The sequence below is a fragment of the Populus euphratica genome, unplaced genomic scaffold (genome assembly GCF_000495115.2).
Source record: "Populus euphratica unplaced genomic scaffold, PopEup_1.0 scaffold28.1, whole genome shotgun sequence".
In the NCBI taxonomy this organism is placed as follows: domain Eukaryota; kingdom Viridiplantae; phylum Streptophyta; class Magnoliopsida; order Malpighiales; family Salicaceae; genus Populus; species Populus euphratica.
In genome coordinates, this window is record NW_011499862.1 from 891,412 (window position 1) to 902,868 (window position 11,457).

Here is an 11,457-nt window from a genome sequence, read left to right on the forward strand (position 1 = left end):
CGCTGGTCTTCTTTATGGTAAAATGGTTTTCTGTTTTTCACCTTATTTTTATGTGTTTGGTGGAATTTTCAGCGAAGACTATTTTAAAAAAAATTAAATTTTTTATTTTAAATTATTATTTTTTTAATATTATCAAATTATTTTCATCAGCTAATATTAAAAAAAAATTTAAAAAAAAATTAATATATTTTTAAATAAAAAATACTTTGAAAAATAACTACAATTACATTAAAAAATAATCTTAATTAGTGTTTAATATTTTATTTTAAAAATATATTAAAATAATATTTTTTATTTTTACATTAACCTATCAAAAAAATAAAAAATATTAATTTTAAACTTAAAAAAAATACTACTAGTATTTAACTCTAAAAATAGAACTAATCGTGAAGCATCTAGCGTTATATTTTTTAAAAAGGAGTAAAAATACGTCATTTAAGACCTCACTTTGTTTCTATTAATTTGATTAAATTATTTAAATTATTTTTAAATTTGGATAGGTCAGCAAGAAAAACAAAACAAAACATTATTATTTTAATAAAAATAATTGAAGCGAATAAACATTCCTTGTGAATATCACACAAATATAAAATTCATCATAACAATTATTTATGACTGTACTTAAATATATATAACATTAAAGCATCTAATAATCTTTTTTGCGACAATTTGCATTGCAATGGGCTATGTGTATTTTTGTCTATAGAGCCCATATATGTTTGGGCCTGTTTAGGGCTTTTAACATGCATATGTTATCTATCACTTGGGCTTGGCCTTCTCATCAACGAAACCAATTCACGACTTTGACCACCGAGGGAAAGAGACGAAGAGGTGGGAGAGGAGAGATAGTACTCTCTCTTGCCAATGTTGCCACGTAATGACATTTTCCACGAAGGAATTATTCGCAAATTTCCTTCTTATCATTTAAATTATTTTTATGGTGAGTGTTGTTTTTATGTGAAAAAAAAATTAATAAGTTGAAAAATCATTTAAATTAAATTAAATTATAAACATTTAATACAATTTTATGTTTGAAAATTTTTAAGGGTTAAGAATTGAATTCTAAATGGAACTCAATCTCTAAAAATGCTATAAAAGTAAATTAGATATCAACTTATTTTATTTACAAATTTCAAAGTGAAGAAAATTAATATTAAAATTAACTCTTCTAAAATATTTATTTAGCTCTTTTTTGATTTTTTTTTAAGAAGTAAGATGAAGGTAACGAAAATAATATAGGAAACATAATAAATTTAATTTAATCTTTTTTAAACATATAAATTTAATTTATTTAATAATTAAATTCCAATCAAAGACAATAATTGACTTATAAAGAATCTCTTATTCTTTTCTTCTCCAGACGTCAGCACATGGATATATATATATAACACATGAAAGCTATTGATTAAGAAAAAATAAATAAACCAAAGAATAAGAAAAAAGCACCATTATCCCAAGAAAGTGATGGCTAATTTGAAAACAGCTAAAATAATTATAAGGCTTATGGGGCCCAGTAGTTGGGCATGCGACTGTTAATTTGAGCAGAAGGCCTGACCCGAGCCCAACTGAATTGTCGTCTAACCATTGGAAGTTAGAGACTTGAATTTGGACCCCATGGCCTTAGCTAAGGCTTCAATATGAAGCTAAAATGTCATTTTTTAATTTTAATTTTAATTTTAATTTGATTTTTATTTCTTAACCACGAATTTCTATTACCTACAGCTTTGTCACTCCCCTTTCCCTTTACTTTATCCTATGAAAATGATGCAAGGATCCACAATAAAGAAATAAAAAACACTTTATAAATCGAAATATTAACTAATAAAACCATAAAAAAATATTGAATCACATTGAATAAATCAAATTATAGTTGTGATGCAAATTTCTTTTTAAAAATATTTTTTGAATTGAAAAATATTTTTTTATTTTTAATATCAACAAATTAAAATTATCAGAAAATATTAAAATAATCATAAATTTAATATTTTGTTTTATGCTAAATACATTTTTAAAATATAACTTTAAATATAAAAATAAATGGTGTAGAAAACATAAAAATTATGTTAAAAATAAAAATATTTAAGTGGATGATAAGAAAAATTGATTCTATTATTTCTTGTTAAATTGTTAATAATTGCAAATCCAATTTTTTAACTAAGAAAAAAAGATTAAAAAAAATAGCTATGCTCCCCATAGTTCGAGAATTCTAATTGTGTCTACTAAACGATGCCGTTGCTACTTTCTCCGTGGAAATAACACTTTCCTTTACCCCTCCAGAAAGCACAAAACCGAGAATTCTAATTGCGTCTGTTAAACGATGCCGTTGCTACTTTCTCCGTGGAGATAACACTTTCCTTAACCCCTCCAAAAACCACAAAACCCAGAAATTTCCCTTTTCACTTGCACTGGAAAAGAGCTTCAATGGCATCCTTGTTGGTCTCCATCAACTTCTCTATGCCTCTCTCCGCCCCTAAATTCTCATTCAGGGTAAAAAATCAGTCATGCCCATCTTTTTAAAGCCAACAATTCTTATGTTTAACTTATTTCTTCTTGAGTTTAATTTCATTTTAGTGATGGAAGAATTGGGATTTCATAGTTGAAAGGATGTCCCTTTTGTGACTGTGAATTTTTGCTGCTTATTCTTATGATATTATTGAATAATTAAGTGGGTTTTGTTTTGTTTTGTTTTCTACTTCGTTTTTTGGAAGAGTGGTTTTTGTCATAAAGGAACGAACTTTATGGTGGAAAACAGTGCTAGAGACAGTATAATGAGGTTGAGGTGCTTATGAATTTGTTGTTTTTGTTTTATTTAGTTGGTGTTTTGGATGTGATTGAGGAAAATTAAGGGTTGTTATCTTGTAGGATTTGGAGTTTGATCATCGCCCTTCTGTTTCCTTTAAAGATATGGATACGTTACCTGAAAATGTAGAGAAAACTATAATCCTGATGGCTCTTTCGAAGGAAACTATGAACGCATATTGTGTGAAAAGAGATGAACCATTGTAGATTACTTCTCATTTTGAAATTTTGAATACAACATTGCAAACCACTGGATGTAAGTATTAGTTAGTTGTTGGAAATGATGAAATAGCTAACATTGAAAGCGCAAAATTTATGAGAGGGGAGCATGTAGAATAGTCTGCATGGGTACAGTAATCATCGCTTCCCTAAAGTTTAGAGAGGATAAATGTTTTCACATTAGAAGCCAGTTAAAAGATTTGAGATTGAACAACTTTAAGCGCAATATCAAGTAAAATTATAGTTTTGTTACAGAAGCTGATTGGTGGGTTAATTACGAAGTCTGTGCTTGTCATTTGCTTCTAGCTATTGAGTACTGGGCGGCATGAAAATTAATTATCAACTCTCTTATTGAAAACTAACAATTGGGTGAATGAGTTTTCGCTTTGTGATTTTTATGTGTTTTTTCTTCCAGGAATTACAACAAAGGAAATCAGCTTTTACTTGACTATCAAGCCAAGCAACAACCAGGACAGGTATCTTAGTTTCACGCCAGCTACCAAAAAGAGTTGAAGAAAGATGATTAATCATTTTCAGTTGATAGTTTAAATCATTTTTGCATGTCATGGTAACACTAACTTTGAAAATAAGTAACTTTTATAACATGATATGTTGATTTCAGTTATTTAACTATTATAAGATGATATGTTGATTTCAATTAGAGGTGCACCACGGAGTGAGGTATGTAAGGGTTTAACTGAGTAAGGAAAACTTCTTGTTAAAATAAAAAAGGAAAGGAAAGAAAAAGGAAAGCAGTCATTGGAAATGCTAATAGATAATGCATAAGAAACATTTAGGCCTGCCCTTAACTTGCTCTCTTATATGTCTTCAAATTTTGTTTACAGCAACCAACCGATTGGTCCCTTGCAACTCAATTAGAGATCACTTTCTGTGAATCAGAGCTTCCGTGGATATCTAACAACACCCACCAACCTTTATTACGAACTTGTTTCTAGTTGTATGCATGTAAGTTCTTATACTCACAAAACAGTAACTGGTTATTGGGTGGGACCAGATATAGATGATGGTCGAGGATTTGTAGAAGCTTTTGTTAATCAAATTTCTTGATTTTTTTAAAATCATGAATGCTCTGAATGGCTCATTACTTAATTCTCGTACTGTAGAATTGATGTTGAATGTGAAGAAATATCAGAAATATCAGAGAATAATGAATTGCTTTTGATAATTAGACCAAAGTACTATAATTATGAAACCGTCCCTTTGCTTTAATGAAAAAAATTTCATTATACATATGAATCTCCTCTGAAATTTTATGATGGCGTGTTGGAATTAGGAGCCATGTACTTCTACCCAAACCACAAGAAAGAACAAAAGCTTGCTTACACACCTACCAAGATATTCTGTTTTATGTTCTTGATGATGTTGATGGTGGAGATTTTTTATGAAATTCAATTTGAAGTGATTATATCTGTTTGTTTCAGTCAGAGCTATGTTATAACAGCATCATTTTCTTGGTACTAATATTGCAAAAGTTTTGGCATGTTCATGCTGTGGATGGAATACTTGATTTTTGTTTTTACCCATTGTCATTGCTGAATGACACTGGTGTATTTTATCTTGCATCAATTTAGTTCCTGGGACCGTTGAAGATCAAGGTGAGGATTTTGTTTTCAAGCTTGAAATACGAATGCAGCTCTTGAATCTGTGTCGTAGGGCTCGCAACAATTTGCAATAATGCTGCACTTGCTTATGGCAAGCTAATGCATTGCACATGGACAACCCATGATCATATTATCCTGTCCTGTAAAATTGGTGCACAAAACGTGGTCCAACACTTGTTCGGTTTGGTTTAATTCGGATTCACTGTTGCCAAGTGCTTTCCGACAAGCAATGTGGTGCAACCAGGTTGTGAAACTCAATGCCGTGATTCACGGTCGGAGCCCATGGAAGCAGCATTGATTGAAATCATTCTATCATGAATGTCATTACCTCATATTGCATTGACATATAGTTGGTCCCAGAATCTCGAGGTTATCAAATAATTCATTGTATCAAGAAAACCCTTAATGATGTTATTTGCGTTGGTATAGTTGGCACTTGGAATGTTTTCAAGTTCCATCCTTTGTCTCTCACATTTTCTCATATCATGTATGATTTCTCTCATTTTGTTGGGAAACAACTTTAAGTGGGACGTCTGTCCTTTCCTCTCCCTTTTCTATCAAGAACAACTAAGATTCCATCTTTTGTTGAAACAGATGATAGTTGAGAAGTGGTCCCAAAGAGTTTAATGGAGCCCTTGGTTGTATACTGAAGCTTGAAACCCAAACTCAATTTCTAACATTAATTTATCAGGGTTCTATCAATCATCTTTTTATGGGGAGATTACCGATCCATTTACTGGTACAGTTAAAAATAAGCATGCTTCAGATTTTGATAGGATTTTCTCGACAAAACACGTTATGTAAAGCCTCAATATTAGTGGTCCCGATTCTAGGGCTATGCAAACTCTGAATCTAGTACATATGTAATCTTTTTTAGCCTTAAGTTGACTAAATAATTATGCATCTGGTAACTTCACTTGTATTCCAGAGGAAGAATAAAAAAAAAACAGGTTACAGCTACTTCTCTTTCAGGAAAGTGCGGTGCATAGATGAGCGAGAGGATTCAAGTACGTATTTACAAGAAGGAAATTCTTAAAAATAATGTCACTGTACATATGACTTGGTCAATCGTCTCCTTTCCTCTCCTCATTCATAGTACATGTAAGCAGAAGGGGAGAGATAAGGGTGCGCAACAGGACTGCTGAAAGAGCAAATCTGAACCCAGTAAGAACAACAATGGGAGGTGCAATCATTATTTGCTAATTTCTTGAGCTACATCTGGTTAATGTTGGAGAACAACTGAAATGTATACAATCTCCGTTTAGGTTCTTGAATTCGATCTGTAGATGCGGTTTCAGTTCGAAGTTTAATGGAGCTGCCTTCAACATCAGGATTTATGGAAATAGATGAACAAATATTAATGAACGCAACAGCTGGTTCTAGCAAGCTGCTGTAGCTGTCTTTTGGTCCGATATTCTTCATGATGAAAATCATCAAGATTGAATTAGATAAAAAGGGATCAAGATTACACAGAGATATTCCATTTACAGAATGGCGGAAGCAAAACAAGGGAGATCTAGCATTAAAGCCAAGCAAAAAATTTCTGCGATCTGCAAATGGCACTTATAGCTAAACTATCTGTCACTGAGCTTACTTCTCCATCTGTTAATGTGTGTGCACAAAACTATGTTTGGTTCAAGGCCGTGCTTGAATTTTTGGGTGGCTTTGTGTCATGTATATGTATAATCATGTATAATCAAGGTATACTGGTATTAGAACCAGTACCTAGTGAGATAATATACAAGCTATGAACAAGAACAGCACTGTTTTTCACCCATGCACAACAAACAGATAGATGTGGATGCGTCTGGGAGAGAGTGGGAAAGGAGGAGAATACGCTGGACTGATGCTATAAATTAAGAACAAAGAAGAAACATAATTTCATTTTGATTAACGGTAGGAGTTAAAAAGAAAATTAGCTTCCATTTTATATTAACTGAAAACAATTTTTTTACTGCAATCTGAGGTACTCACCTTCGTATCTGAAATCAACTAACAGAAAATTAGAGGTGTACTTACTCGAAAGCAACAAAAATTTGTTTATAATAGTTTGATTAGCCTTATATAGTCCTGATTTCTAAAATCTAATTAGCATGTACAGTGCTTATGAACAAGCCAACTTGTTAATGGTGTGAGTGTATTCAGCAATCACCATCACATGCATCAAGCTAAGAGATTATGTGAAAATTAATATTGGAAGCAAAATCCATGGTAATTAAGTGAAGCATGCCATCTAAAGCATAATATAGCTAAAATTTTACAGATTTTTCTCCTTGAGGAAATAAGAAAGAAACCCTAAACTCATGAGAATGATTAAACATTATACCTCAGAGGAGTAACTCATGAATTCACACAAGAGTGAGTCAAAGCTTTTGCAAGTCAAGAACTTCAAATATTGCATTTTGTCAAGATCCCAAATCTCTATCAAGCAGCCAAATCTCCAAATTCCTTTATCCTTTTTGTTCATCAGTATCTTCATCTTCTTCTACCTCGTTATCTTCAATATTCATAGAGAAAACTGAGCAATATTTCTCAGGATGGATTTGTGAAAGAGCTGCTGTTGCCCTTATCAAGAATCCTAAATTCTATTCCTTTAGGAGCTTCAATTTGCTGCTGTGGTTGGAAACTTATATGGTTGGATTCTTCAATGTCTTGTTCAGTGCCAGAAGCTTTGTGTTGATTAGCTGATCTCTCCCTTTCAACTTCTCTATATCTATGCAAGTACCTTACTATAGCCTCGGCATAGTCATCAAACCCTAGAGAACTGAGAGCCCAACAGATGTCATCTCCGTTCACTGTCTTGCGATTCTCCTTATGACACTTGTCGGATGCCTCTCCGGTTACAAAACTTATAAATTCCGTTGCACATTCTTGCATTGTTTGTTTTGCTTCTTTGGAAATCTTGGCAGTTGGTGGCAGGATTTGCTTCATAATCCGACCCACATTGGCAATAGGCAACAATTTATCTTGCTCCTCCTCCATTTCTTTTTGGTTTGCTTATGAATTTCTTTTTTGCTTTGCAAACTCCCATGTGTATATATGCATAAACACATCTGTATCGCTCAGTAAGCACATGTCCATGCATCACATACCATGTGATACACAACATATTGATGCTACATATACCCATACCGTGTTTTTATAATATAGTTATACATATTACTAATTCAGAGATACGGTTTAAACCAACAAAATTTAAATTTGTAAATATCATAAAAAATAAAATAAAATTAGAAACATTCTTATAATCTTTATAAATAATTGGTTTTTTGAGTGAATCGATCACTGATTTTTTTAATCTATTTATGAATTGAACAATAAATTATATTTCTCGATATCTGCACATAAATAATTATAGAGTATTTATAGCTAAAATATTATCGAAATATCCATAATCAAATTATAAATCCGTGATTGTTGAGATTTTAAAATTAAATTTGGAATTCATCTCTTTGTTATTATAAAAACTATCATAATTAACCAAAACAACTTACTTTACCAATTGAATCTGAGAAAATATGACATGATACAACTTAAAGGGTTACCTCCATTCTCCAATTATTAAGTAACCTAATTATAATTTTGGAAGAAAAAACAACTGGAACAAAAGAAACGAAAACCCTATTCGATCGTTGATCAGCAGCGTCTTCTTTGCCAGCTAAATTTGAGAACATGGCTTGGTGAAGTGAACATAAACATTATAGTAACCCTAGCTAGCAAATTAACCTAGCAAGTCCCCAAGCTGCAAAGCTTATTTTATGGTCCCCCCCCTGGTAGAACCTCTATTTTAAACTCCATAAAATCTGCAACCATTTCTGCTTTGCAGTGTCTTCGGATTGTTCATATAATACTATTTTCTACTATCCAAATGAGTGGACTCCGTTTGTGCACGTTTGCATTTTGGGGATTAACCTAAACACAGTACCTAAAAATTAGAACTGATTGAAGCCCTAGCTAGTACTGCCAGGGTCTGATTACCTCAAGCTTAGGTTAGTTTTTAGGTTCTGTCTCTGTATCTTGCGGCAAAGCATTTGCATTATGAGTATATATGAACAGTTTGGTCGGTCAAATTAGTGGGAATTCAAAGTTTTAGATATTGATTTTTGCAGAACTGAAATTAGGTCTCCAAAGGGACTCCTAAAATTGAGATTCTTAAATCTGCAGGAAGACTGATAAGTACTGCCAAATCTTGAACTGGGCAGGGATGCTTTTTTTCATGGCTAGCTATACTGCCTAGTCTCGATGCATGTAAATAATCCAACGATATTGCACATTCTGTTTTCTTAATGGTTAATTTGCACCAAATTAAAATTAAAATTAAAAAGATATGCACATTCAGATGATTATATATATAATCGGTATTTTAGATAATTTCAAAATAAATTTCTATATTTTCAAAGATAATTTCTGTTTTTTGTGAACAAATTAGCACTGATTAAATTTTCTTGGTTAATAATTTTGTAGGCATAGTATATATGGAATCGAATCAAGCTCATTTCTTTTTTTTAGGCATAATGGTACAATAATTGATAAACTAAATATATTCAACAGAAATTGCACTAATTAATGTAATTAAATCTTGGACGTGCTTCTTTAATTTATAATAAGGTGAAATAATATTGGTGGGGCATGTAATCTAGATTTTTAGCACGATATATCTTTGAATAAAATCCAGTACGGTCGATTAACAGCCGTCCAATTGGATAAATTAATGCTTAGTTTCTTTCATATTCTTGTAATCTGATTTGATCATCACCCTTTATCACTAATGCGTTAGACCAAAGTAGTAACATTGGGGTCGTCAGCCATTAATTAATAATCCAATAAATTCTTCCAGTTCATGATCATTCAGGCATGCATGTTAACTTTAATCATTATTTCCGAAAACTTACTTTTAAAAATCTTCATAGCTTTGAACATATCATACGAAATATATATTTTTTATACCTTGTGAGATTCATCTAATTATAGCCCTAAATTAAATATCTTTCGTGCGTGTACTATTAATTATTTACGCACATATAATTTAGGTTTATTTTTCATTAATTATATTTCTCGTAAATATAATGGATAACTAGTCAATCTCAAGCTGATTAAATAGAAATTAACTTAATCTTGATACATGAAAGGTAACTTAAGCATATATTTTGGGTTTAATCAAGCCTAAACTTATTAATTTGCCCATGAATAATCCTTAATTTTAATTCAGGCAAGAAACATGAAGGTGAGAGCTCTTTTAATAACCATGTTTTCGGGGGAAAAAAATTATATTCTCTATTTTCAGGGAAAAGACCGCCTTTACCTGCTAATAATTACTTGTTGGTAATCTAAGAATACATGTCTAACCGTTGAAAGACATTAAAACAATGTTTGAAAATACAGTTAAAATTATATTTTTTTAAAAAAATTATATTTTTAGATATTTTAATATGTTGATGTTAAAAATAATTTTAAAAAAATAAAAATATTATTTTAATATATTTTAAAATAAAAAATACTTTAATCGAAAACTACAACTATCTTCTTAAACATTTAATAAAAAACCCATGGCGCATGCGGGCGCACACATACTCTCGACGGCTTAATTTGGTATCTTGATTTCAATGGTCAACCTATCAGCACTAACCATTTGAACATAGCCATTGAAGTTAATTAATGGAAAACTTGGTGACTAATCTAGATAGGTACAGCTCTTGTCGAATAAAGGCTGCTTTTTGATACGTACTATTTGAGTTTTTGTTCACTTAAATTAAGTTTGGCTCGAGTTGATGACGTGTTAATGGAAGAACACCGGCGGAGTTATAGAAAACTTGCTCGAGGACCCATTTCTAGGGTTTATGACATGTTTAGGGTTTCTCACAAGGGACAAAGGAAATGGATAAACAAATGGTTAGACGCACTAAGTATCTCTCAAACCCTAGCTAGCTAGATATTTGGAAGTCATCTTTTAAGGACCTGGAATTGAATACCTTTTTATGCTGGCCATAAACTTTGCTGAGATTCCTTTCTTTTTAGCACCTTATTACTCGAATGGGCATCTAAGGTGGTCTAGCTCCATAATTTATTGCCTATGCCTTCTTTATAGTTAAAGAAAGAAACGACTTTTTCACTGATAAAATATTTCTGCTCTCTCGGCGAATCAAGATCCTTTCTTTCATCCTTACTCTCTCGTAAAAGCTTGAGAAAATACCAGTGAACAACTAAATGCTAGTGGATAGGAATAATCTTCTTCTTTTTTTAATATTTTCCTGAGTTTATTATATTAAATCTCCTATCAAAGTGGAAGGCAAGAGCTTGTTGTAGACAACATTATTCTTTTTGCCCAATTTCTTTCGTTAAAGTTAGTTTGCATACCATGAATATATCCATATCTGCGATTACATTGATCATGACAGTCCATCCTCGTTGAAATTAGGGTTTGTATGATTTGAACTTCCATGCCTATAGCTAGCTAGCTAGCTAGCCCAGCTCCTGCATCCTTTTCTACCTGGAAAATAACTTGGGAGAATATTATCATCAGTCTCATGCCTTCGATGTGTGTGGCATGCATGCCTGCCTCTGGTGAATTGTTCGTGTTATTTCTTCGATAAAGAATATCGGCTATATGGCACACAGGGATCGATTTCAACATGCCGAGAGGGTTGCTTCTCTCTGCCAAATTATCCTTTATCAAAAAGTGTAAAGTGAAATTAAATTGTTTTTCTTCCTGTCGTTGATTAAAACTATTTCAGTGAATGGAGAATATGTTGTCACTAATAGGAAATATGAAGCCATGTTGTGTTTGGTCTAATATTTTATTATTTCATACCAATTTATA

General features: G+C 31.9%; 1 protein-coding gene and 1 long non-coding RNA gene across 3 annotated transcripts; one reads left to right on the plus strand and one right to left on the minus strand.

Moving 5' to 3' along the window:
- The first annotated feature begins 2,288 nt into the window (after positions 1-2,288).
- Positions 2,289-5,188, plus strand: LOC105125059 (uncharacterized). 2 transcript variants are annotated; one of them, XR_842175.1, is made up of 4 exons: positions 2,289-2,487; positions 3,434-3,494; positions 3,864-3,984; positions 4,611-5,188. It is a non-coding gene; the product is annotated as an uncharacterized LOC105125059 (long non-coding RNA). The 2 variants fall into 2 exon arrangements; XR_842174.1 differs by lacking the exon at positions 4,611-5,188 and having other exon boundaries at positions 2,291-2,487; positions 3,864-4,229.
- A 1,611-nt stretch (positions 5,189-6,799) lies between these two features.
- On the minus strand, positions 6,800-7,687 carry LOC105125060 (nuclear transcription factor Y subunit B-4-like). The gene has a single exon (XM_011025349.1). It carries the CDS (start codon positions 7,620-7,622, stop codon positions 7,173-7,175), a length of 450 nt encoding a protein of 149 aa, XP_011023651.1. The 5' UTR covers positions 7,623-7,687; the 3' UTR covers positions 6,800-7,172.
- Between the last annotated feature and the right edge of the window lie 3,770 nt (positions 7,688-11,457).

Coding starts and splice junctions, on each gene's coding strand:
- LOC105125060 (XM_011025349.1), bottom strand. CDS start 7,622: ATGGAGGAGGAGCAAGATAAATTGTTGCCTATTGCCAATGTGGGTCGG.